This window comes from Chlamydomonas reinhardtii, chromosome 17 (genome assembly GCF_000002595.2).
Source record: "Chlamydomonas reinhardtii strain CC-503 cw92 mt+ chromosome 17, whole genome shotgun sequence".
Taxonomy (NCBI): Eukaryota; Viridiplantae; Chlorophyta; class Chlorophyceae; order Chlamydomonadales; family Chlamydomonadaceae; genus Chlamydomonas; species Chlamydomonas reinhardtii.
Window position 1 is genome coordinate 1,538,628 of NC_057020.1, and position 25,106 is coordinate 1,563,733.

A 25,106-nucleotide genomic window follows, 5' to 3' on the forward strand; every position below is an offset into this window, starting at 1 on the left:
AGACAGGAATTCTTGAGTGCTGCAGCAACAAACTGGAGACATGAAGAACACACGCATATCTGCGGAAAGAAGTGGGTCAACGAGGCAGCGGGGGCGAGTACCATGCTGGGCGTTTGGGTGCCCGCCATGCGTGCCGCCATGCACCCATGCCCACCAGTACCCTAGAGACTCGCTTGGCCAAGGAAGCAGATCTATTACACCTAGTGGATGACCATGTTATAGCATTCAGTTTTTGTTCTGCCGCCTCTGCACGCTGCACCGTCGACGAATCTCGAAACAACAATGGGCGGGGAGACGAAGAAGAGCGATCCGCCTAGGGATAAATCAGGCGGTGGAGGCAGCAGTAGCAACGGCAATAATAGCAAACGCAAGGCGGACAGCAAGCAGCAGCAAGAGGTGCGTCGCGTTACAGCTGTGGGCCCGGTTGGCTTTGGTGACTTGTGTTGCAGTTGGTGATATATGCAATATGACAACTGCAGGCTCAGAATAACAACAAGAAGAGCCGGCGCTCAGGAGATGCGGCCCGGCCGCTGACCTTCGTTCGGTTCAGGTTGCTCTGCCTGGAGCCACAGGCGGGAGCAATCATCGGGAAGGTGTGCGCCGTCACTAGAGCGAGCTTGCGTTTTGCCGAAACCCGAGACCACTGCAGCTTGGTCACTCTCGGCCCTGCCGAAACGTGGCTCCACGATGGCACGCGGTGCTGTGAACTCCCCGCCCCACCCGTTTGCATGGACTATTCACTACTTCTGTTGCAACTCGTTGTAACAGGGTGGTGACACAATCCGATCTCTGCGCAAGAACACGTCCGCGGTGATCGAGGTGCCGCCCGGGAAGGGGGAGCGCTACCGCGTATGCTACATCGAGTCTGGGCCTGGGTGAGCTGGGGGCCTTTTTTTGACAGTCACTGCTTGCATGGCTTTGCTGATTTGCAATTGCTGACACGCGTGGTCACGGGACTGCGCCCCGGCCAATTGCCTCTGCTTGCCCGAGCAAGAACACCGGCACACGCTTCTCACACGCACTGCGTGTTCCGTCCCTGCTGCCGCCTACTGGTTGCTACTGCTGCCTACTGGTTGCTACTGCCCGGTGCTACCGCTGCTGCAGCAACCGCAATGCGCCCACCTTCCCCGGCGGCGAGGCTTTGCTGGCCGCCGCAACCGTGGCTGTGGAGGGCGATGCGGGGCAGCACACGCCCGCGCTGGACAAGCCGGTGAGGTGCCACGAGCGGGTTGGGCTGGGGCGGGGTGGCAATATACCAGCAAAGCGAGACGCGGTGATACTTTTCGGGCATCAAGCGAGGTGAAGGCCAGGTTTGCGGAGCTAGGGGAGGGAGAGCATGAGCGCACCGCCCCCTGACCCAACCTAACATGCTTCTCTCACGCGCCCCATACCTCCACCCCCCCCCACCCTCTAACTGTTCTTCAACTCCGCTATTCTCGCTCTCGCCCTGCACTGGCTATTCTATCTCGCTTCCACTCTGCCCCGGCTCCACCTCTGTCCCCAGGTGGAGCTGCGGCTGCTGGTGCCCTCGGCTCTGTGTGCGGGGCTGCTGGGTCAGCTGCGCGGCCAGGCGGGGGTCATGGCCATGGCGGACGTGGCGGCGGCCAGCGGTGCCGGACTGGGGCGGCTGGCGGGGCAGGGCGAGCGGCCGCGGCAGGCGGAATCGGACGAGGAGGCGTTCCTGGTATGCGCGGGGAGGAGGAGGGAGAGGAGGAGGGGGAGGAGGGCAGGACGGGCTGCAGGCATGCTGTTTGTGCAGGGGAGCGAAGGTGAGTAGCAGCTGCTGGCCGCTGACAATGACTGACACGGCACCATCCCCGCCACCCGGTACTTTAGACACCCCTGCTTCCCCTCCTTCCCCATGCTGCCGCGCAGATCCGCGGCTCCTGGCCCGCAGTGCACGCCGCGCTGGGCGGGTTGGCTGGCGAGGTGCGCCGCGCCTTCTGCGCCGCCCGCAACGAGCCCCTGCCGCTGCCCGTGCTGCAGATGCAGATTGACATGGTGTGCGGCAGGCCGGCGGGCGCCGCCGGCGGCGGCGGCGGCGGCGTGGTAGGTGGCGGCGGCGGTATGCCGATGGGAGGCGGCATGGGTCCCATCGGCGGCATGCCTGGGCAGCTGATGGCGGGCCCTGGAGGCATGATGATGGGCGGAGGGGGAGGAGGCGGGCCCATGGGCCCCATGGACGGCGGCGGAGGAGGCATGATGATGGGCGTGGGCGGCGGCGGAGGGCCGGGGCCCATGGGGCCAATGGGCGGCGGCGGCGGCATGCCTATGGGCGGGCCCATGATAGATCCATCGGCAGCGGCAGTGGCAATGGGTGCGATGGGCATGGTGGCTATGGAAATGGAGATGGCGGCGGCGGCCGCCGCTGCCGCTGGCATGCCCATGGGCGGCGGCGGCAGCGGCGGCGGCCCAATGGGTCCCATGATGCGCATGGATGGCGGCGGCGCCGGCCCGGGAGCGGGGGTTGGCGGCGGCGGCGTGCCTGTGTGGGACGGCCCCACGGACCTGGGTATTGGCGTGGCGGGCCTACTGCCGGAGTGGCGCAGTCCGGCCGAGGCCAACACGCAGGTGACGGTGACGCACCGGCTGGTGGTGCCGGAGGCCAAGGCCGGCCGATTCATCGGCAAGGCTGGCGAGGTCAGTGCGCGGGAGGAAGAGGGGAAGGGGGCGGGGTGGCATTGGGCGGGGCGGGGAGTTGAAGGAGGGCTCAATGAATGCATTTTGTGGACGCGTCTTTGATGCAGTGCTGCTCAGGTTTGCAAACCGTCCCTGCCCGCCTCTCCTGCTCACTTCTCCTTGACGTGCGTCCTCTCGCCAGGCGCTGCGCGACCTGCGCAAGGCGCTGCTGGGCACCCCCGGCGGCGCGGGCCTGGGCAAGTTGGTGGTGCACCCAGCCGTGAAGGGCACGGCGGTGCGGGTGCTGGAGGTCAGCAGCAGCGAGGCGGCGGGCGCGGTGCGGTGCGCCGCCACCGAGGCGCTGCTGTTCTACGTGGAGAGGTGAGGAGGGAGGCAGGGAGGGTGATTAGGCCCAGTGATAAGTAGTAAGGGAATGGGACAGGGATTTGACAGAACCCCAAAATTCAAAGGGTAGCTGGCAGTGCAAGGACGCAGGGCAGCAGGGAGGGAGCTAGCACTGGGACTGGGACTGGGACTAGAGGGTGTGGGGCCGACCTGCCGTGGCCGGTGGACCGACAGGCCGCCGTGACTTGCAAGAGGGAGACAGGTCAGGGTTTGGGTCCATGACACGAAACCTGGGTGCGGACTCACGTTCCCGCTGCCTGCCCCACTGCACCTAACCGCGCCTACTGCTCTGACCCCTTACACACAAACACAGGCTCGGCCAGATGCACGTTGCCGACGCGATCGCAGCCAAATCCGAGGCCAGTGGCGGCGGTAGTGGCAGTGGCAGTGGTGGCAGTAGCAAGCGTGCCGGGCGCTTCACGGTGCGCCTGCTGCTGCATCAGTCGGTGGCGGGCGCGGTGGTGGGGCCGCGCGGCGGCATCATCCGGCACGTGAGTGCGTGAGGGGGGTATGGGGACGTTGTGATGGGCCCGGAGACCACAAGGGGCACGTGTGCTTGCGTGCAGGGCGTGGCCGCATGGGTGTGGGACGAGTGTCGGTGCATGGGCTGTTACTGGACTGTACTTCATTTGTGGGCGCACAGTACGGCACAACGCACACACGCCCTGGCGGTGCGGTTACCCCAACCAAATACCCCATGCCGCTTTCCGCCGCAGGTGAGCTCGGTTACCCACACCAGCTGTGTCGTACACAAGAAGAACGACCTGCCGCCGTACGGGGGCAAGGATGAGCAGGAGCTGGAGGCGTCGGGCGAGCCGCGTGACGTGCTGGAGGTAAGGGTGGGCCCGCGTGGGACGAGCGGTGTGGAATCGTTGCGGTATGTCGGAACCCGAGGAAAAATTAAGCCCCCGAGCCTGACTTAGTCCTTGGGGGTTGCAGGTATCTGCATGGAGTAGGTAGTAGGTGTGGGCAAGGAGGCCATGGTCCCACCGCGGGTATGCTTGGGTGCAGGTTTGCGGGGTTGAGGAGTGGCTGCTTAACTGACGTACGAAATGCAACCCATGCCTCACCCCCACCTCGTGCCCCCACCTCCCCACAGGCCATTCAGATGGTCGCGGCGCTGGTGCGCGGCAGCGAGATGCGGCACCGCGGGCTGCAGATGCGCGAAACGCTGGGCACACCCGACTTCGAGCACGTGCACCGCAACTACCTTGCGTCCATTGGCGGCGGCCGCCCGCCGGCGGCGCAGCAGCAGCAGCAGCAGCAGATGGGAGAGTATGGCATGGATGGTGGGGTTGGGGGTGGGGGTGAGCAGCAGCAGGGCGCGCCGATGGGCAGCATGGTGTCTGTGGGCGCAGGGGGAGGTGGAGGAGGAGGCAACGGCAACATGCCTGCAGACATGCTGCAGCAACAGCAGCAGCAGATGCAGATGCACCTGCAGGGCGGCGGGCCGGGCGGACCAGGCGGACCAGGCGGGCCGGGGCCGGGCCAGGGGCCGGAAGGGCCCGCGGCAGGCGGAGCAGATGCCGGGGGTGGGGGTGGCGGCGGCGGCGGTATGGGCCTGCCGCCTCTGGCTCGCGACCAGGTGCGGCTGAGCCTGGTGGTGGCGGCGGCGCTGGTGAACGCGGCCGAGGGCATCAACGGCACCAACGTGCAGCAGGTGCAGCAGGTGAGTGAGACGGAGGCGCCGGGGCCGCTGGCGCGAGAGCGGCGCGGGGGGTGATGTGACTGGTGACATGAGTTGCGGCTTGAATGACAGCACGATTTCGCCGCCTGGTTGTGTCGGCATCGCAGTTGGCAGCGGGACAGCAACGGGGTTGTGGGTGCCGATGCCGGTGCCCACACCGAGTAGGATGCAGGGGTTCAGGCGCGGGAGGTGGGCCGGCCTGCCCGCCGCGTCCGTGGGGCAGGCCAACGCCGGACGAACGCCGCCCCGACCACACTGCACTGCATGTGTCCCGCCCCTAGCGTTGCGGGCGTGTGCCGTTGGCCAAACCTCCGAAGTCTTGGTCCTGCAGTACGCCCAAATCACCATACCACCACCCGGCCTCGGCTTGCTTGTTTCTCGGTTCACTCCCGCCTCCCGTTCCACGGCGCCCACCTGCAGGTGACCTCAACCAGTGTGGTGCTGCGCGGCCCCTTCCCTCCCGGTGGCGACTTTGAGCTCGACATCACAGGACAGCTGGCGCAGGTGAGCGTGCGTGAGCGCGAGGGAGCGTGTGTGCAGGAGCGTGCGTGTGATTATTAGTGCTGAGCGTGAGCACGTGACGGATGCGGGCGGCGTGCCGTGGCCGCCCCAGAACTGGCCGCGCCGCATTAGTCCTGGACCGCCCTTTCAGCACTCCGTGCTCGCCTGGCCGCTAATGGATTGGATGCTTCCTGCTGGCCCTGACCCGGCCAGCACATTCGCCCACATACGACTCCCTAGTCCGCAAGCCCTATCAATCTCGCCTCCTTCCACACTCGCCCCCCTCCCTCCCGCCCTCCCGCCCTCCCGCCCTCCCTACCTCCACAGGTGATGCAGGCGCACACGCTGCTGACCAACATCATGACCATAGGCGCCATCCTGCAGCAGAAGCCCCAGCTGGCGCCGCAGCAGCACCAGCCCACAGCGGCGGCGGCGGCCGTCGGAGCGCTGGCGGCGGCAGGCGGCGGCGGCGCAGCCGCCGCACCCGTCGCAGCCGCGGCCGGCATGCAGCCGCTTGCGGGCGCGATGGGACAGGGGCTGCAGCAGGCAGTGGCGGTAGCGCCGTCGGTGGCGGCGCAGGAGGCGGCGGCGGCCGCTGCCGCGGCGGCGGCGGCACTGGCGGCTGTCAGTGGCGGCGGCGCACACCAGGTGGCGGTACAGCCCGGAGGCGCTGGCGTCGTCGTTGTACCGCAGCAGCCACAGCAGGCGCAAGTGCAGCAACAGCAGGCGCAACAGCAGCAGCTGCTGCTGCAGGCGCCCATGCAGCAGCAGCCGCAGGTGCCTGCCCAGCAGCAACAACAGCAACAGCAGCCGCAGCAGACTTACGGTGGGCAGCCGGTGGTGCAGCCACAGGCGACACCGCAGCAGCAGCAGCAGCAGCAGCAACAGGTGCTGTCCCCGCAGCAGTCGCCGCTTACATTGTCACCGCCGCATGTGCCCTACACCGCGCAGCAGCAGCAGGGCGCTGTGTCACAACAGCAGCCGCAGCAACAGCAGCCGCAACAGGCGCAGCAAATGCAATCTCAGACTCAGCAGGCGCAACAGGCGCAGACGCAGGCGCAGACGCCTCGGCAGCAACAGTACGGCCAACAACAACAAGCGTACACGCAGCCGCAGCAGCAGCAGGCGCAGCAGCAGCCATCACAGGCTCAGACGCAGGCGCCCCAGCAGACACAGCAGCAGGCGCAGCAGCAGCCGCAGCAGCAGCCGCAGCAGCAGGCGCAGCAGCAGCCGCAGCAGCAGCTAGCGCTGGCGCGGCCTGCCGTGCAGCCGCCTGCGCAGGCGCAGTCGGGCTCACAGCAGCAGCCGCAGCAGCAGCAGCCTTCATCACAGGCGCAGCCCACGGCACCCGGCCTGCAGCCCACGACGCAGGCTCAGCAGCAGGGGCAGGGCCAGCCGCAACAGCAGCAGCAGCAGCAACCGCAGCAGCAGCAGCAGCAGCAGCAGCAGCAACAACAGACGCAGCAGCGGCCGGCGGGCACAGCACAGGCGCAGGCGCCTGGCTATGCGCAGACTGGGGCGGCCTACGCACCCGCGCAGCAGGCGCAGACGCCCTACCAGCAGCAACAGCAAGCGCCCCAGTCCTACCAGCAGCAGCCGCAGAGCCAGCAGCCGCCGCAGCAGCACTCCCAGGTTACAAAGCCAGCCCAGCCTCAGCCGGCGCAGGGGCAGGCGCAGCAGCAGCAGCAGCAGCATGCGTACGCTCAGTCCGGGTATCCGTCGCAGCCCGCCACAGCGGCGGCGGCCCAACAGCCAGCGCAACAGCAGCAGCCGGCGACGGCATACCAGCAGTACGCCCGGCCGGCTGTAGCCGCGCAGCCGCAGCAGCCAGCCCAGCCGCAGGCTGCACAGGCGCCACAGCAGCAGGCACTGGCGCCGAACCCGTACGGGGCGACATACGGTGCCGGGTATGCGGCTGCGGCCCCCGTCGCAGCGCAGACGCCAGTCGCGCAGCAGCCGCAGCAGCAGCAGCAGCCGGCCGCGGCGAACTCCTACGCAGCCATGTACGGGCAGGCAGCGGCGACGCAGCCGCAGCACCCCCAGCAGCAGCAGCAGCCGGCGGCTGCGGCTCCCGCCGCCGCGCCCTACGGGGCTGCTGGCTACGCCGCATACCCCACGGCTCAGCAGCCGTACGCCCCGGCGGCACACATGGACCCACAGCAGCAGCAGCAACAACAACAGCACGCAGCCTACTACCAGCAGTACGCGCAGCAGTACGCACAACACTACGGCACCGCGCCGCCGCAGCCTGCGGCGCCGCCCGTGGCGGCGGCGCCACAGGCGGCGGCGGATCCGTACCAGCAGTACTATGCACAGCAGTACGCGCAACAGCAACAGCAGAACAGTGCTTACGCGACCGCGGCGGCGGCGCAACAGCCAACGACGGCTCCGGCTGTGCCGGGCGCGCCTGCTGCGGCGGCTAACCCATATGCCGGGTACCCCGGCTATGCCTATCCCACGCGCTGATGCGGCTTTAGGCCGCGCGCTGGCGGCCCCTTGTGCTACGTTCCTGCTTGCGCTGGAGTTCCTGGAGCTTAGGGATATGCAGTTCGTCTGACTGTCTTGGCGACGGCTCTCTGCCTTCTGTTTTGTTTGTGCTGACGTCCGTTCGCTTTGGGCGCCTGGGCGCGTCGGCGCCTGAGCCTGAGTCTGCTTGGCCTGGCCGCCCGGCTGACGACCGGCACCTCTAGAAAGGAGGGCACAGGCCCTTTTGGCTCGTCTTGGAACGGGTATATGGTAACGAGAGGGATGCACCTTCCTTCGCTAGCCCTCTGGATGGTTGCGTCCAGCCCGCTCGGCAACTGGCTCTTGGCCTTTGGGCTTGCCGCGATGGCATTTGCCAGTGGAGGATCCGCAGCGCTCCGCGCACGTACAAGCCAAGCGGCACAAGCCCTGTGGCGAGAGTTGAGTCCTGCTCAGCCCTTCTGGCGCCCGGGACGCCGGCGCGGCAGCCGCCAACACGAGCTCACGATTCTATAAGCAGTTTGGCTGCGCTCTGTTTTCCGATGGCAGGACAGCCGCGGTTTGGCATGGCCTGGTTGCGGGGAGTTGCTGTGCTTAGTGCGTGTTGCCCTTGTTGGCTTGTTGGCCGTGTGCGGCTGGCAGCTTGTGTTGATTTCGGATACCGGTAGTACTGTGGGTGGATGCTGACATTGCAAGCGTGTGAGCTGAGGTGGTGTACACACGAGGCTGTTGTGGAGGACGTGCAGGGAGTGTGACAGTGGTTTAGTTGCCCAGAGCTGACCGCAAGCCTAGGCCCGCGCGCCTTCCTACGCCTGTGTACCTGATGCATCTGGGTGCGTGAACTCCTGCGCTGTCGGTTGATGGGCCCCGTTTAGGTTCCGCACGGGAGGACGCCTCTTGAGTAATTGCTTGCACTTCAGGCCTGCGGGGCGCTGTGTTGCTCTCTCGTGTTGCCTTTTCCAGGAAGCAGCTTTTGGCAAAAGCTGCTTCCTCTCTGTCAGAAGACTGTGTCCTGCCAGTGCCCGATGCTTGGCGCCTGCCCGGTTGGGCTGCACCGCTGCTGCGCCTACCTGCTCGCAGCGGGCGCTTTCTTGAGCCCGCTATCTTGAAAGAAAGACAGAACACCTCAGACCTCTTCGGCCAGCAGTTATTGCTGCATCGCAACTCTCACGTCTCAGCTCGCTTTACCTGCGCACGCGGGGAGCTACGGAATCCTCGTGCTGCCTGGGCCGCTCTGCAGCCGGCCGTACAGCCCAGCGCGAAGCGATGCTGCACCGCACCGCCTTGCATGCAAACCCTCAGACATGCAGTCAGGGGGGGGGGGGGTAGGAAACAGAGTGCCAGACCCCATGCCCCGAAATCCCCCGGGACACCCCTTGAGGGGACGACCGACCCCCCGACGGACAAAACCTTGATGTTCAGGGGTTAAACCCCCTCCATTTGATACCAAAGTGGTGTCAATCGACTCCTCTCGATGAGCACTATCACTCCGTGTCATCAGCGGTCCTGTTCTGAGACTTCGGTCACCGGCGGGATCCTATCCATTGAAATCCCCTCGACCCACACCACCCCGCGCTCAACTCTCTGCCGCGTGACGAATGGACAATGTGCATGGGCAGCCTTGTTAGGCGTGAACTCGTGCGCACCAGCGCTTCAGAGCCCAGCTGTGTCAGTGCGCATGTGTTGAATGTGGAGACAGGTCCCGACATGTCCACGCCCGGACGCGCAACTTAGCCCTCCCACGCTTTGTTTGTGCTTATTACGTCATAACGTGCACATATGAGCCTCGTGCTGCTGCGTTTGGCCCCTAGTTCTGCTTGTGGGGCGCTTCCCGAAATCCGCCAGGATGGGCTCCCGAAACCCGACGGACCCCCAGGGACGAGGACCGACCCCCCAACTTTGGCGGCCCAGAACTTCCTCACCAGACACCCCCTTAAACAAGGGGTGTCAGCTTTGTACAGCTGGAAAATGGGCTGAGCCCCCGTACGCTTGGGAGCTAATAGGTGTGTAACGCCCCGTCAGAGCCTCCATGCCGCTACGACGCGCAGGCGCATCGGCTAGGGACACTGGGGGCGTGCGGGATTTCCCGCGCCACGCATGCGTGCCTTGCCACGTTCCCAAACACCCCAAGCATTTCTTTCGCCTCCTGCCATACTCAACACCTCTCCGGCGCCCCACGCTCAAAGGGCTAGGCGCGGGGCGGGGGCGACCTCGGGGCTTCTCGGCATTCTGGCGCGTCGGCAGGCATGGCTCGGCAAGTCGCTCAAAACTTTCGATATACTTCCCCGCTTTGCTTGCCGCCAACATAGTTTGCCTTATAGACTGCATATCGGCGGGCACCGGATGCTTTCCTCGCGACCTCGCGAAAGTCAATTTCCATGGACGCGCCAAGGCACTTCTCGCTCCGCCCGAATTTTCCCTGCCACCTATTTACATGCAATAGGCATTAACAAATACTAATACGTAGCAGCCGCGGTTTGCGCCAGTATGCTATGTTTTGCCGACGCACGCAGCCACGCAGCCACGCAGCCACGGACAGGGGTGTTCCTGGGGGGCTTCGCCCCCCCCTGGAACGCTTCGCTGGGGGGGCTCAGCCCAAAAACTAAAAGTACGTGCATAATGCTCTCCTAAAGCTCTGTAATTTTGAGCATGGGGTAAGAATCTGAGCTTTCTACCCCCCCCCTGATGCAGTCGCCAATTTCCCGCTGGGAGTGCAGCTCCCGTATCCCGTTTTTCATGGCACTGTAGTTCCGAAACCTTCGTCTGGGGAGAGGCAGTGGGCGCAGGCGCTGCTCTGAGAGGGCAAGACCTTTCTTGTCATGTTCTTGTTCATGTTGACTAGCCAGCAAGGAAGTATGCGCTTGCCGGGATGCGATGGGACAGGGGCAGGGGCAGGTTGGCGTAGTCCCGTAGTGTGTAGTGTATTCCCAGACCCCGACATTCAACAGCCACATTGCGACGCCAAGGCATGAGCGCGCGGCTGATAGAACGCCAGAGTCACTGGCCTCGCTTGCCTGGGTGTTGGCTGGGGCAAGGTCAGGGGCGGAGTTTCTGCGGGGCAGCGGTGCAGGAATGGAGGGCCTTGCTCGTGTGTAGGCAGATGTAGGGGACCAGCCGGCCCGGGGCTGCTTCAGAGGCTGCAGTGATGGCCGCCCCGGCCAAGCCAGCATGACAACGCCTGTACAGCCGGGTACAGCACCCGCCTATCCTGCGCATTCCGCTGCTCACATCGCCAGGGCGTAGCATTGGTGTTTTGGCCAAATGCTCAACACCCAATGTCCGCACACTCCTGCGCATGCACAAGTGCCTGTGTGGCGTGGCCTGGCCTAGTGGCCTGGCGACCCGGAGCCCGAGACAGCCCCGAATGTGCAGTGCGCAGGTGGATACGACGCCGTATGGGGCCGCGGTGCGCGCAGCCTCTGCCCCAACGTACGGCCACGCTCGCCCACGCCCAGTGTGCCGCCATATCCATCACCGTCACCCCGCCCAAGACGCCCGATGGCAAAAACATGTACGAGGCCTCGCTCCTGACCGCCACGGAAGCGGATGCCGTGCCGGCATACCGGCGCGACCCCCTCACCGACATCGCCATCCACACGTTCTCGGAAGCCCAGTTTATGGCCCTCTTCCACAGTCTGGTTCGCTCCACCTTCATACGGTTCGGCACCTTCGCCCTGGTTCAGCAGACTTGCGGCATCCCCATGGGCATCTCCGCCGCCCCCTTCATTGCCAACCTCTTCCTTGCGTGGTATGAGTACCGCTTCATGACGCAGCCCACCACCACGGCGCGGCAGAAAGAAGTGGTGCGCGCGTTCAGCCTCACCAAGCGGTACCTGGATGACCTGCTGGCCCTCAACAACCGCTTTATCAGCCGCCTCCTCAGCGTGGACCAGCGCTACGCCGGCATGCATGGGCTGTACCCAACGTCTCTGCAGGTGGAACCGCAGTCGCACCCCCACCTGCAAACGCAGATACCCGCCGGCACCACCGCGATGCCCTTCCTGGACATTTTGCTCATTTTACGCACCACGCCTAGTGGCGACGCCCGGATCACCACACGCTTGTACGACAAACGGGTGCAGCCCGTGTTTGATGGAGTGCGCCTGTCTCGGTTTATTGGGGCTGATAGCAACGTCAATGAGGCCAGCAAACGCAATATCTTCACCGGCCAGTTCCACCGGCTGCGGCGTGTCGTCATGGAAGTGGAGAATTTTGTGTTCGAATCCGCCAACCTCATTGCCGCCCTGACGCAGATGGGCTACTCGCGGGCCCGCCTGATACGGGACTGCGCGCGGGTACTGGAGGCCACACCACAGGCCTACTATATCCAACGACGGCAGCGCCAACACCCTGAGTACGCGGACCTCGTGGGCTTGATCCGCCAGTACCTGGCACGGCGCCGCCACTTCGACAGCACAGCCGTCCCACTCGAGTTAACGCAGACGCATCACTGGTGACACTTGCAGCTTTTCCTTACGCGTTCACTGTATATATTGGTTTTCTGGTTTTTTTGGGTTTTTTGGTCTATTGCCGCCGCCCCCGTGGCCGCTGTTCCTGGGCCGCCGCCGCCCGCGCGGCCGCCGTTCCTGGGCTGCTGCCGCCCCCGCGGCCGCTGTTCCTGGGCCGCCGCCGCCCCCGCGGCCGCCGTTCCTGGGCCGCCGCCGCCCCCGCGGCCGCTGTTCCTGGGCCGCCGCCGCCCCCGCGGCCGCCGTTCCTGGGCTGCCGCCGCCCCCGCGGCCGCTGTTCCTGGGCCGCCGCCGCCCCCGCGGCCGCCGTTCCTGGGCTGCTGCCGCCCCCGCGGCCGCTGTTCCTCGGCTGCTGCCGCCCCCGCGGCCGCTGTTCCTGGGCCGCCGCCGCCCCCGCGGCCGCTGTTCCTGGGCTGCTGCCGCCCCCGCGGCCGCTGTTCCTGGGCCGCCGCCGCCCCCGCGGCCGCTGTTCCTGGGCCGCCGCCGCCCCCGCGGCCGCTGTTCCTGGGCCGCCGCCGCCCCCGCGACGGCCGGCCCCGCCGCACGCCGCGCACCCACAGGAGTATTTGTTGCGAGCGTGCGCGGCGGCGGGCATTCCCATCCCCTAACCACCCCTGGAGATGATGACACCGGCGCTACCGGCCGATCCGGGGGTGTAGTTCATACGCATGTGGCACTTATGCATGCATGCTTGTCATTGCATCCCCCACCCGGCCGGCGCTGCTACCCTGTGCAGCCGCCGGTTTTGTTCGACGGGTGTGGGGAACCGCATTGCGGTCCGCCCCGTCGATTGTCCTGGTTTGTCCTGTTTGTCCTGTTTGCGGGGTTTATTATGGTGCCTTGCTGCGTGTTGCCTGCGTACCAGACTGCAGCCAAGCCCACGTAGCTCTCTGCATTCATGCCCACATGGCCCATGCCACGTGCAGTACCGCCGGGATGAGCCATGCAGCCATCGCGCTGTCATCACTATTACGCGGCCTCCCCGATTCCAGTACTTGCATTGCCACACGTATTCATTCCTCCCCATTTACATACTTGCTTTCCGCTCCGTCCACTCCGCCTCCATAGTTCCGTTCCAGCCCGCGCCAGCCCCAACCGCAGCGACAGCCAGCCGCCCAGCCCGCGGTTACTTGCTGTGCTGTTTTGCTTCCTGTCTGGCCCGCTGCTTCCTTCCCGGTTTCTTACGCTTCCACTCACTCCCTCCCTCACATGTGCTGCTGGACGACGGTGGCGCTGGTGTTTTCCAGGTTGGTTTCGGATGCCGCGCGCCCCGCAGCTCCGCTCCGCGCCAGCCCGCCAGCCGTCCGACAGCCTAGCCATCGCAACCTGGTTATATCAGTGATGGGTCGGCGGCGCTCCTCTATTGCCCGTGGCGTTTACCGTCTGGATGAGGTAACATGTCTGCTGTGACCGCCTCCTGCTAACCGGCCTTCTATGCGTGCTAGCGACTACAACTTCTCTTCGTGTCGCGCACATTCGCGTTCGCATTTCGACAGCACTCCGCTAAAGTAAAAGCAGGAGCACCCCTGCCCCCTGCACCAGGCGCGGCACCCAGTCAAACACGCGCGGCAACATTATTCGCTGTACGAGTTCCATGGACTGCAGGGTCCCCACCCTTACGCGCGCCGGCGAACTTCAGGCGCATGCCCTGTCGTCGCGGAGGCGGGCGACCGAGCGACTGGATATGCGTTTGGCACGCACACGCTGGCGGCATGGAGGCCTTCCCACGGGCGTGTGTCCCCAGTGCATACGTCCCCAATATCGACGCACCATCGGCATCTCAGCATTTCAAGCGCTGAGAACCTACGCACACGGCGGCATTTGTTCGATTCGACCACCACGGCATCGCCGTGCACGGTGCACACGTCAGAACGTCAGAACGTGTTACTTCCTACCCTTCGGCACACCGTCCTCTCCCAGGCCTCCTTCGCCACCCTCCCGTGTGTTTCCAGTTTACACGCTAAGCCCGATTCCCGTTCGGACGTGGATGCGCGCGTCATGCTGACCCCAGCGCTGACCCATGGAGCTGGGCGGCGACCTTCCGACGACTCGCGCGCTTGCATCCTTCATGATCGAGTTTGTAAAGAAGTATTTGTTACTGTGATTTGTAATAAGCAGTTGGTAGTGTGTAAAATACGCACCGTCGGGGAAACTCTTACGCGCGGAGCACTTCGGCGACTTGCGGACGAGGAGTAAAAACAAGTGAGAGTGCTCTGACGTGTTGATTCCATCTGCGTTTTCGTAAATACCGTCTAAATAGAAGCGGCCGCCTCGGCATCAGCACCTTTTGACGCGCGTATAGACGCTGTATGCTGCCGCGACTTTGATTGGTGGATGCTACACTGGTATTGAGTTGATTGCGTGTTGCAAGTGACAGCTGCTTCCCGTCTGGCAGATCTTCCGTGGGATGGAGGTCACCTGGGCCTGAACAAAGCCTTGCACGCACGGACCATGGAAGGAACGGGCTCCAGCGCACCTAAAAGCGACGGCACCTCAATGCCGAAACTGCCGAATCGACCAGCAGCGGCGAAACCGGCCGCCACGGCGTCGGGCGCCTCCGTCGACGCACCTGGCGTGGCGTCAGCGCCGACGTCTGCTCCCGCCTCTTCGACCGGGCCCAGCGGTACCAATGGCGGTGCGAAGGAGCCTGCTAGCAGCAGCAACAGCGGCGGTGGCAATGCGGGGCCGAAGCTACCCGCCCGGCCATCCGCAGGGCCGTCGCTGCCGCCCCGCGGCGGCGCGCGTGCAGCGGGCGGCGCCGCAGCCCCCGGACCCAGCACCAGCACCGGCGCAACTCACTCTGCCTCTGCTTCAGCACCAGCAGGCGCCTCGGCGGCAAGTGCCGGCGGCGCCAACGGCTCGAGCTCGGCCGCAGGCAGCAGCGGCGGAGGCAGCGGCGGAGCCGTGGCCGCGGGCGGGCGGCGGGCGCCGTCAGGCGGGTTGGGTGCGCTGCCGCCGCGCGGGGGCCTGCTGCCGCTGCCGGCCCAAGGGCCCGTGTTGGACCCGGATGAGCCGGAGTCCATTGCGGAGGTGGGTGCGCCGCGGAGAGGGGGTTGGTCGGGGGACTGAGAGCGTCCGGGGGGGATGGGCGCGTGGTGTGTTTGGCGACGGAGGGACACGTGCGCTGGCCCTGTGCAGGGGCGGTGCCAGGCCTTTGGGGGCGCTTCTGGACGTTCTGTCCAACAAATCTGTTGTGTCTGGCTGGAACCACGCTGTGCTTTCTGTGAGGAAACCCTACCAATGCGGAACAACTCCAACTGGTGTTTCCTGTTGTGTGTGTTCGGGTTGCAGGTGCGGCGCTCCATCCATGCGGTGCGAGTGCAGATGATCTCGGCCGCACTGCGGCTGGGCTATGACCACGAGAACGCGCTGGTCAAGCAGGTGGGGGTGACAGAGCGTTTGTGTGTGTGTGTGTGGGGGGGGGGGGGGCGGGCGGCGTGTTTCTAAGCGTGTGTGTCTGTGTGTGTCGGAGGCGCGGTTCAAATGGGGCGGGAGGGGGGCCGCGTCGCGGCTGCAGGCGGGACATGGTGCTGGGCTGAGGGCGGCTTGACTGCTTGCGGGGCGGCAGGCGGCGGGCGGGCGACAGATGCAGGTGTGGCGCTGACATCGCGACACGCCAACTGCCGCGGTCATGCCGCATGACCGCCACCGCTGCTCCCTCCCTGATCCGCTCCCACCGGGTGCCGCGCAGGTGCTGTACCGGCTGGCCCTGGCGGAGCGGCTCAAGGCGCCCTGGCGGCGGCCCGGCAAGCGGCCCGACCCCGTGACGGCGGCGGCGCGGGAGGCGGCGCGCCTGCAGCAGCAGCAGGACGGCCCGGCGGCGGTGGCGGCGGCGGCTGGGGGGCCGAAGGCGGCGGCGGCGCCAGCGGCGGTTTCGGGCCCAGCGGGCCTGGGTTTCACTGTGAAGATCATGCTGATTGGCGTGCAGGGTGAGTGCCGCTGGTGGGGTGTTGCAGGGGGGGGAACTGGGGGGAAGGGGGCTGGACTGCTGGAGGTTGGTGGCCATGGGAGCTACTGGGCATGTGGCTGTGTGGGCTGTGTGTGTGTGTGGGGGGGGGGGGCGGTTGTATACGCCAGCCCAACCTGGGTTGCATGTGTGTGTACCTTGGGGGGGGGAGGCGGCTGTGTGCCAGCAGCGCACACGCGGGGGCATCCTGGATGCGGAGGTTGACGCCAAGGCGCCCATCATGCCAGGGCGCTCATCAGGGCATTGCCCGACATCACGTGACGTCTTGTCCCCCCTATGCCTCCTGTCTACTTCGCTACACTTCCCTGTACCAATCTTTGCAACCCAACCCGCCGCCCCCACCTCCGCAGGCTCCGGCAAGACGCAGCTGGCGCACGCGCTGCTGGGCGCGGGCGACGGCGCCGCCACCGCGCCGCCCGCCGCCTCCACCTCCGCCTCCGCGCCGCCGCAGCCCGCCTTCCCGGCCGTGCACCCCTTCCAGGGCGCCACCAAGGGGGTCAGTGTGCTGCGCGGCAGCGCCCACGGCATCGGGCTGGTGTTCGTGGACACGCCCGGGCTCAGCCTGGCGCCCGGCGGCGCGGCACGCAACTCGCAGGTGCTGCAGCAGATCCGCAGGTGCGTGTGTGGGCGAGCTGGGGGGGCGTGGGGTGGGTGGGCGGGGTTGTAGATACCACCCCAAAATAGACCGAACCCAATGCAAAAGAGCGAGGTGTGTGTATGTGGGGGGGGGGGGCGGGGTCCATCATCCCATGACAGACAGCAAAGACAAACGAGAGGAGGTTAGGGGGGTGGCGTGTGGCGTTGACAAGTTATTGAACACCGGTTTGCGTCAGGGGGCGGTGGGACGGAGAGCAAGGCAGCGCACAAGCACAAACGCACGAGCACGCAACAAACCGCCCCACACAGGGCCTACCACTGCCACAAGCCAGACCTGCTGGTGTATGTGGACCGGCTGGACGCGGCGGCGGGCGGCGGCGGCGGCGGCAGCGCCGGCGGCGGCGCGGGTGCCGAGCTGGCGGTGATGCAGAGCCTGACGGCGGCGCTGGGTCCGGGGCTGTGGCTCAACACCATCCTGGCCTTCACACACGCAGGTGGGCGGGGCGGGCGTGGGGCCGGGGGGGCGGGGCATAGCCGAAACCAAGCACGACATGACTGGGTTGGGGCGGATGGCGTGGGGTAGCCGTCCGTGGGGTGGGGTGGCTGCAGCGGGGATGCGGCGTATGGGGCCAGGGCCTGTCCTGTGTACTGTGTGGGGGCCGCAGTCGGGTGTGCCGGGAGTGCGGGTGTACACATGTGCACGCCCGCTCATACACACACACACGCGCCGGGTCTTTGCAGGCGCGGCGCCTCCCTCCAGCGGCGGCCGCGGGCGGCCCGCCGGCGCCCCCGCGCTGACGTTTGAGAACTGGCTGGAGCTGCGCAGCCACGGCCTGCAGCAGGTCATTCGCCAGGTGCGGCGGGCCGTGATGAGGGGAGGCGTGCTGGCCCCCCGGGGTGCAGGGGTAGGCGCAGGGGGTGCAGGAGGTGGCGCATGGAGAGTGGGGGCCCTGTCCGGAGGCCAGACTGCTGGTCCGTGCGCAAGAGGCGGGCCGGGCGGGGAGGGGGAGGGGTTGTAGATACCAGCCCAAAACTAAGCCGAACCCAATTCAAAAGAGCGAGGAGGAGAGCGTGGCTTATGTGAGTGGAGGGAGGGGGGGGGGGGGTCGCGCCCACGAATGGCGGAGGGGGGGGGGGCGTAGGCCCTAAGGGAGTACGGTGCCGTAGGGGGGTAGCCGTCCATGCAAGAGGGAGTGGTTAGTGTTGTACAAGTGCCTCAGGGGTAAAGGTAGGCAGTGGCGCGGCGCGGCGTGGCGTGGTAACCTCGGCCATCCTCCTCCAGGAATGCGGCTCCAGGACAGGCCCCTTTTCACTAGTTGACACACTCCAACCACCCAACCACCACCCCTCAACCAACAACCACCCCACCCCACCCAACCACCCCAACCCACTCCCCCAGGCCTCGGGCGACGAGCGGCTGATGAACCCGGTGGCCTTTGCGGAGTCGCACCCCGCCTGCCCGCTCAACGCCGCCGGGCAGCCGGTCATCTACAACGGCATGCCCTGGCGCCAGCACCTCATGCTCATGGTCACCAGCGCCAAACTGCTGGCGGACACAGAGGCGCTGCTGCAGGTGGGCGCGCGGGAGGGGTGGGAGGGGGGTGGGGTGGGAGGGAGTGGGGTGGGAGGGAGTGGGGTGGGTAGGATGGGGGCGTGAAGGTGGGGGGGAGCCGTTCATGCAAACGGTGTGTACCAAAGATGGAAGTGCAGACGTCCATCTTTGCCGGGGGGTGCGGCGGGCGTGAAGGAGGGGGTTAGCCGTTCAGGGAGAGCGGGGGGATTAATACTTCGCATGTATGAAGTGCCAACCGGGGGGGGGGGGGAAGCGTCATGGTCGGGGGTTAGCGGTACATGCCCCAGCCCAACGATCAAGTCCCATTGATGGGGGCTGGGGTAGCGACTGGGGGGGTTGGGGGAATGGGCGCGGGCGGTTGCTTTGTGTACGCACGTGTTGAGGGCGGGTGAGGTGAGGGAGTTGCCGTTTAGTGCGTGGGCAGTGGGCCGTGCCGTTGGGTGGCGTACGGCCGTGGCACAGTGACATGCAGGGACGCAGATGGTCTGGAAGGGCTAGGCTGAGCCCCACCGGGCCGCACAGTACGGTATGTGCCACACCCGATCTGGGCTGCGGCTCCTGCTCCCGGCCCGGTGTGCGTGTGTAAAAAACGAAACGAAAGCCCGCCCAGACGACGCCGGAGTTACTTACCGATACCTAGCAATTTACCGAGCGTGTGTGTGTGTGTGCAGATGCAAGGCGGCGGCGCGGGCGGCGGCGCGGGTGCGGGCGCCGCCGCCGCCGCGGGCGGCGCGGGCAGTGCGGCGGCGCTGCGGCAGATGATGGGCGGCGGGCGGCAGGTGCCCATGCCCTACCTCATGCAGCAGGTGAGGGCGTGTGTGTGTGTGTGTGTGTGTTAAAAAACGAAACGAAAGCCCGCCCAATGACGCGACGGAGTTACTTACCGATACCCACCATTTTACCGAGCGTCGCGTGACTGTCGTGACCCAGGTAGTCATACTTACCCGCGATAAGCCTGGAACCCTGTGTGTGTGTGTGTGTGTGTGTGTGTGTGTGTGTGTGTGTGTGTGTGTGTGTGTGTGTGTGTGTGTGTGTGTGTGTGTGTGTGTGTGTGTGTGTGTGTGTGTGTGTGTGTGTGTGTGTGTGTGTGTGTGTGTGTGTGTGTGCGTGTGCGGAGGGTTTGTGAATACCAGCCCAAAACAAACCAAACCAGCCAAACTGGCGGAGCACAGGCAGAGGCGACAAGGGTAGCCGTTCATGTGGAGGGCGGAGTGGTTGAATCACAAGTGGGGGGCGAGGGCGTGGGTGTGCAGGTGTGCAAGTGCGGTGTACTTTATGCAAAAACACCCAAAGCCGCCGTGGGTTGGGTGCGTAGACTGTTGGGGAGAGCCTGTGGGCTGGAGGCTGGGTGGCACCCACCCGGCCCCTCGCCCCCTCCGTCCCTCACTCGCCCCGGTCTTACCAACCGGAATCGCGCAACCTCCGCTACTCTAACCTCGAGGGGGGATTAGTGTCCACACGCTCTCAAGTGTGTGTGTGTGTGTGTGTGTGTGTGTGGTGGTGGGGGTTGCAAGGATTGGTACAGAGAAGGGGGGGTTGTAGATACCAGCCCAGACTAACCCGGGGGGGGGGGGTAGCCGTTCATGTGGAGAACGGAGTGATTAAATCAGTGGGGAGCAGGGAGGGTTTGGTTTGCAAGTTTGCAAGTGCTGTGTACTTTTATGCCCTAAGCCGCCGTGGGGTGGGTGTAATGGGCTGATTTGGAGGGGCCTGGGACTGGGATGTGGGGCCCGGGGGCAGGAGGCCGGGTGACAACAACCGCCCGACCACGACCACACCCGTCACCCACCGGGTCCCTCGCCCCCTCCGTACCTCACTCGCCCGCTCCCCACGTGCCCTCTGCCAACTGCCACACGGGACGCGACCCGCCGCCACCAACCCCCAGATCACGCAAATGAGCCGGCCCCTCAAGTTCCCGGACCACGGCAACGTGATGGACGTGCGGCGGGCGCGGTACGACACACGCCGGCTGCGGCAGGAGCGGCAGAGGCGCGAGGCGGGGCGGCAGGTGCGCCGGGGGTCAAAGAGAGGTCCAAGGCAAGGGGGTTGACAGGATGTCGGCTGCTATGCTGGGCCGCTGTGGGTGTCGCACTCGTTACTCGTTTGGCCTGCAGGCATGGGGTTTCGGCACCGGGGGCACCACGTTGCACCCCGCCACCGTCCTACTCCAAATTCCTGCAACGCCCAAGCCCCACTCACTTTGCAACGCCCGCAGCACCCTCTCCTGCTCACAATGCCCCCCCCCCCCAAAGAAGACAATCCCCCAACACCCCCTCCCCAACACCCCCTCCCCAACACCACGCCTGCTGTCTACTTCGCTACACTACTCTGTACCAATCCTTGCAATCCCCCAACACCCCGCCACCCCCCTCCTCCTGGGCAGGTGGCTCTGCGGGTGCTGGCGCTGCGCCAGGCGGCTCGCAAGCAGCGCTCACTGGCCGACGCCTACCGCACCGGCACACAGGCGGGATGCAAGGTGACGCCCGAGCCGCCGCGGGTGGCCACCCGCTGCCGGCCCTCGGCGATGCCCGCAGAGGTGAGGGGCGGGGGGGGGGGGCGCGGGACGGCTTCCTGCGGAGGGGCTGCAGGGGTCCGCCGTCTGTCCCGCTGCTGCTGCCGCTGCTGTTCGCCTTCGCTACACCGTGCCCATGTCCCACCCGTGCCCCCAGTGCCGTCGCCCCTACTCCGCTCACGCCCTCCATTGTCCATTCCCGCCTGCCTCCTTGTCTGCCTCCCTGTTCCCCCACGTAACCGGCCACGCCCCGGTTCCCCCTCCCTTACGCCTGCGCCCTACGCCCCGCCCCCCTTCTTACCTTAATACCTGCCTGCCTGCCTGTCATGCCCCTCCCCTGCCCCTCCCTCCCTCACCCTCACCCCCCCCCCCATCAGGGCCACCGCTACCGCAACCCCGAGGCTCAGGGCGGCTGGGTGGTGCGGCCACACATGGAGACACACTGCGCCGACGTCAGCGACGGAGTGGAGGTGCGGGACATTTTGTGTACACACACATTTGCGGGCTTCGTTCCCTCACGCCTCTCCCTTGTGGTCCGGTTCATCCGGTTCACCGGTTCTCTCCCTTCACCGGTGTTGTGTACACAGTCATTGTCGAACTCTTCCCCTTGTGCTTTCCCAACACACACTCGTTGCATGCGCTGCTCTGCGTGTTTTCTTCCCTTGTGCTCTTCAACACACACACTCACGCATTCATACACCTCCCTCCCTCGCTCTCCCCACAGGGCTTCATCCTGAACAAGGTGGCGGTGGCGGCAGTGGGCGGGGCGGGCGAGGGCGACGGCCTGGGCGGCCGCGGAGTGCCCTACCACCACTACCTGTCAGCGCAGGTGGGTCGGCGGGCGGATGGGGGAAAAAGTGTGTGGCTGTTGCTGGTGGTTTCCACCATTCCCGAAACGGAAGCAGCGCCACGATGACGCACCGGGGGGCGGGGGCGTGTGGGTGGATGCTGAAGAGGTGAAGGAGAAGGCGGCAGGCATCATCGCGGCATCATCAGCGCCCCCTGACCTTCAGCCTTCAAACTCCCCGCCTCCCCACCTCCCCCCTCCTTATCTAATCTTGAGTATAACCCCCCTCCCCCCGCCCCCTTGCCGCGCGACTGTTTCCTTACGGGATTGGTTCAACGTTAACCCCCCGCCCCCCTGCAGTGCACCAAGGACCAGAAGCTGCTGGCGGCTCGCAGTGAGGCCACGCTCTACCACGACCCGCTGGGCAGGGCCACCACATCGCTGTCGGCGGACCTGCAGACCAGCAGCAGCGCGGCGGCGGCGGCGGCGGGAGGCGGCGGCGGCGGGCCGGACGTGCTCATGGTGCTGAGGGCGGACACCAGGTGGGTGCGGGGGTGGGGGTGGGGGTGGGGGGTTGTGAATATCGGCCCAAATTAAAGCATACCAAGCCGAGCTAGCGGAGCCCAGGCAGAGGCAACAGTTGCAACTTGCAAGTGATAAATACTTATGGGGGACGTGTATGTGTGTGTTAAAAAGGAGACGAAAGCCCGCCCAACGATGGGGATTGGGTATTGGTGCAGAGTGCGTGCAGGAGGGTATAGGCGTGTGGGCGTGCATTTGTGCGGTCGCCGACCCCAAGGCCAAGCACCTCCGCACGGGCAGCGATAGCACCCAGCGCCTGCTCCCTCTGGCCGTGGCCGACCCACGCCGCTTACCCCTGAACTACTCGCATCACACGCTCCTACCCCACGCGCCTGACACTTCCCCGAATCCTAAACACGCGTGCGTGTCCGCCCCCGCCCCGGCCCCCGCCCCCCACCCCCGGGTTCGGTTTAGTTTGGGCTGGTATCTACAACCCCGCCCCACGCCTTCACTTCTTGAATAATCATGAATGTAACCCCCCTCCCACCCCCACACACACGCACAGGCTGCACACCAACACGGGCCGCGGCAGTGCGCTGCCCAAGCTGACAGTGGGCGGGGTGGTGGCGCGTGTGGGCGAGGAGGGCCGGCTGCTGTCGCTGGAGGGGCCCACAGCCGTCGGCATGCGGCTGCAGGTGCGCGCGCGCGGGGGCGGGGGCGGGCGCCGCACTGCCGCTGCAGGCTGTGTCGCAACGGACGGAGCGGACGTTGCGCAGCCATGTGGGGTGGGGTGCGTTGCTGGTGTGTGGTGCCGCACACGTGTGCGCGGCCGCGGGCGCCAGGCCGCCGCCCCGCACACCCGCGCACTGCCCCGCATGTTGCCTTTCTTCATGCTCTCATGAACCTACCCGCACATGCCTACCCGGTCGACCCCTCCCCTTGTGCGTGTCAAACGTACACGCCCTCCCGGCCGGCCGTCCTGCAGGCTTCCAAGAAGCTGCGGCTGGGCCTGACGCCCACGCCGGTGCGGCTGGCGGTGGCGGCGGCGGTCATGCAGAGCGCCTCGGAGCTGGCGGCGGGGCGGCTGGGGCTGGGCCGCGGCGGTGACGCCTGCCTGGGCCTGAACGCGGAGGTCAAGGTGGGCGGGGCGGGGGCGGGGCGAGGGGTGGGGCAGCCGCTCATGGAGAATGGATTGACGAAGTCACAAGTATGAAGTGCCAATGTCCAGCGGGAGCAGCGGGAAGATGGCGGGAAGGGGGTGCAAGGATGTTTGGAAAAGCGGTCGGGGAAGGGAGATCCTGGGGAGGGCCCCATGTGTCCTGAGCAGAGCTGTGCTGCCCATGTTGCAAAAGTGTTTGTGTGCTGCTGGCTGCTGCTGCATAGCATCCGCCTCATTCGTCCAGCTCTGCCACTCGCACCCTTGCGTGCCCGACTGTCATGAACACGCACATGCACGCAAACACAAGTCGTTTCCACACTTTCCACTCACACACACGTTCAACTATGTTTAACTCCCCCCTTGATAAATTCAATGAATGTAACTCCCCTCAAACAGATTAAGGACCTGATCGACTTCACCAACATTGACGTGCCGCTGGCGCGCAGCCTGCCCGGAGACTTCGCGCTGGGGCTCACTCGCAGCCCCGAGGGGGTGAGTCCTGCGGCGTGTGGCCCCGCACCCTTCATGCACACAACCTGTCGCCGTTGCTGCCGGGCAGATACAGCTTCACTCGCAGTCTGCACCCCATGCTGTTGCCAGTTGACCCGAAGCGCTGCAATGCGGCCGGGCTGCGGGAATCATCTTTCTGTGCTGCCTTGGGGACCATGGCATGCTAAGGACATTCGGCTCTTTCCCTGTGACACTGCTGCAGGAGGTGACGGCGGGCTTTGGCTCCAGTGTACAGTACCGGCTGGGGGCACGTGAGATGCTGGGGCTAAGGACAACCTTCGGCAACCGCGGCCGCGCCGGCCTCAGCCTCAGGTGCGCGCGACTGGCCATCGGACAGGCATGTCCACTGACCTTACTTGCCGCGTCGCAACCCCATTCGTTATGTATTGGTGTGCTGCGCCCACCACGCAGGGCCAAGACCGTGTCGGGCTGGTGGCTGGGCCTGGTGGCTATGGCGGTGCCGCTGGGTAAGCTGCTGCTGGACACAGCCAGTGACGCCCTGAGGCGCTGGGGCGCGCAGCGGCGCCTGCGCAAGCAGCAGAGGCTGCAGCAACAGAAGCTCCGGCAGCAGCAGCAGCAGGCGCTGGAGCGGCAGCAGAAGCTGCAGCAGGAGCAGCAGCAGCAGAAGGCGAAGGGCGCCGTGCCGAAGACGGTGGGGAAAGCGGGCGTGGGCGTGGGGAAGGCGGCGGCGGCGGCAGCGGACGGCAAGAAGGGTGGGTCAGGCGCGGCCGCGCGGCTGGCGAGCGGGAAGCCGGGCGCTCGCCCCAAGAAGTAGCTGTGATACGGTATAAAGTGCGTTGCGCAGGGTGGGGTGCGATGGGGCCGGCGGGGGCTTAGGGGTTAACGGGTACGGCTGCTTGTATGCTGGCTTTGTTGTTGCATGTGGACTACGTCCGGATACGTGCCTGACAGGGAGGTGGCGTGAAGGTCCGGCGTGGGGGTCAGGCTGCAGGCAGGCAGGGCATGGCAGGGCGGGGCAGTGTTGAACGATGGGGTGCTTGTAGGTGCCGAGAGCAGAGTAGAGCGTGCTGTGTCACGTGCCAGTTCAGCGCACAAGGGACTCGCAGATACTGAACCGCGGACCGGCGTACGTTCGCCTGGGCCTACGCCTAATATTAAGTGGAGCAAATGTTACGTGCAGATGCTTTTGTCCGTGTCTGCATGATTGTCTCCGCCTCCTCTGCTGCTCTCCTATCCGGATTCCCAGAATGCGTGGGCAGCTCCACGGTGCCCGGGGGCGCCCAGTCGTAACGACGACGTTTTGAGCAGTTCGGCGCCCGGCATCGCGTGGTGCAAATGTCCGCTCAAAACCTGCTCAAACAACGCGCCTAGGTGACT

General features: G+C 65.9%; 3 protein-coding genes across 3 annotated transcripts; all 3 read left to right on the plus strand.

Moving 5' to 3' along the window:
- Nucleotides 1-203: 203 nt before the first annotated feature.
- CHLRE_17g707400v5 (uncharacterized protein) lies at nt 204-8,796 on the plus strand. The gene is made up of 12 exons (XM_043072023.1): nt 204-396; nt 480-593; nt 769-875; nt 1,105-1,210; nt 1,505-1,684; nt 1,876-2,640; nt 2,822-3,000; nt 3,338-3,515; nt 3,741-3,857; nt 4,124-4,693; nt 5,132-5,215; nt 5,540-8,796. The coding sequence occupies exons 1-12, from the start codon at nt 283-285 to the stop codon at nt 7,676-7,678; spliced, it is 4,653 nt and encodes a 1,550-aa protein (XP_042914482.1). The 5' UTR covers nt 204-282; the 3' UTR covers nt 7,679-8,796.
- Nucleotides 8,797-11,067: 2,271 nt separating this feature from the next.
- CHLRE_17g707450v5 (uncharacterized protein) lies at nt 11,068-12,159 on the plus strand. The gene has a single exon (XM_043072024.1). It carries the CDS (start codon nt 11,185-11,187, stop codon nt 12,130-12,132), a length of 948 nt encoding a protein of 315 aa, XP_042914483.1. The 5' UTR covers nt 11,068-11,184; the 3' UTR covers nt 12,133-12,159.
- Nucleotides 12,160-14,127: 1,968 nt separating this feature from the next.
- On the plus strand, nt 14,128-24,939 carry CHLRE_17g707500v5 (uncharacterized protein). Its single transcript, XM_043072025.1, has 19 exons — nt 14,128-14,343; nt 14,537-15,171; nt 15,433-15,522; nt 15,833-16,070; nt 16,459-16,723; nt 17,015-17,199; nt 17,447-17,559; nt 18,105-18,278; nt 18,950-19,084; nt 20,164-20,286; nt 20,662-20,814; nt 21,168-21,260; nt 21,515-21,619; nt 21,938-22,119; nt 22,665-22,794; nt 23,085-23,237; nt 23,655-23,750; nt 23,971-24,080; nt 24,180-24,939. The coding sequence occupies exons 2-19, from the start codon at nt 14,638-14,640 to the stop codon at nt 24,541-24,543; spliced, it is 3,243 nt and encodes a 1,080-aa protein (XP_042914484.1). The 5' UTR covers nt 14,128-14,343; nt 14,537-14,637; the 3' UTR covers nt 24,544-24,939.
- Nucleotides 24,940-25,106: the final 167 nt, after the last annotated feature.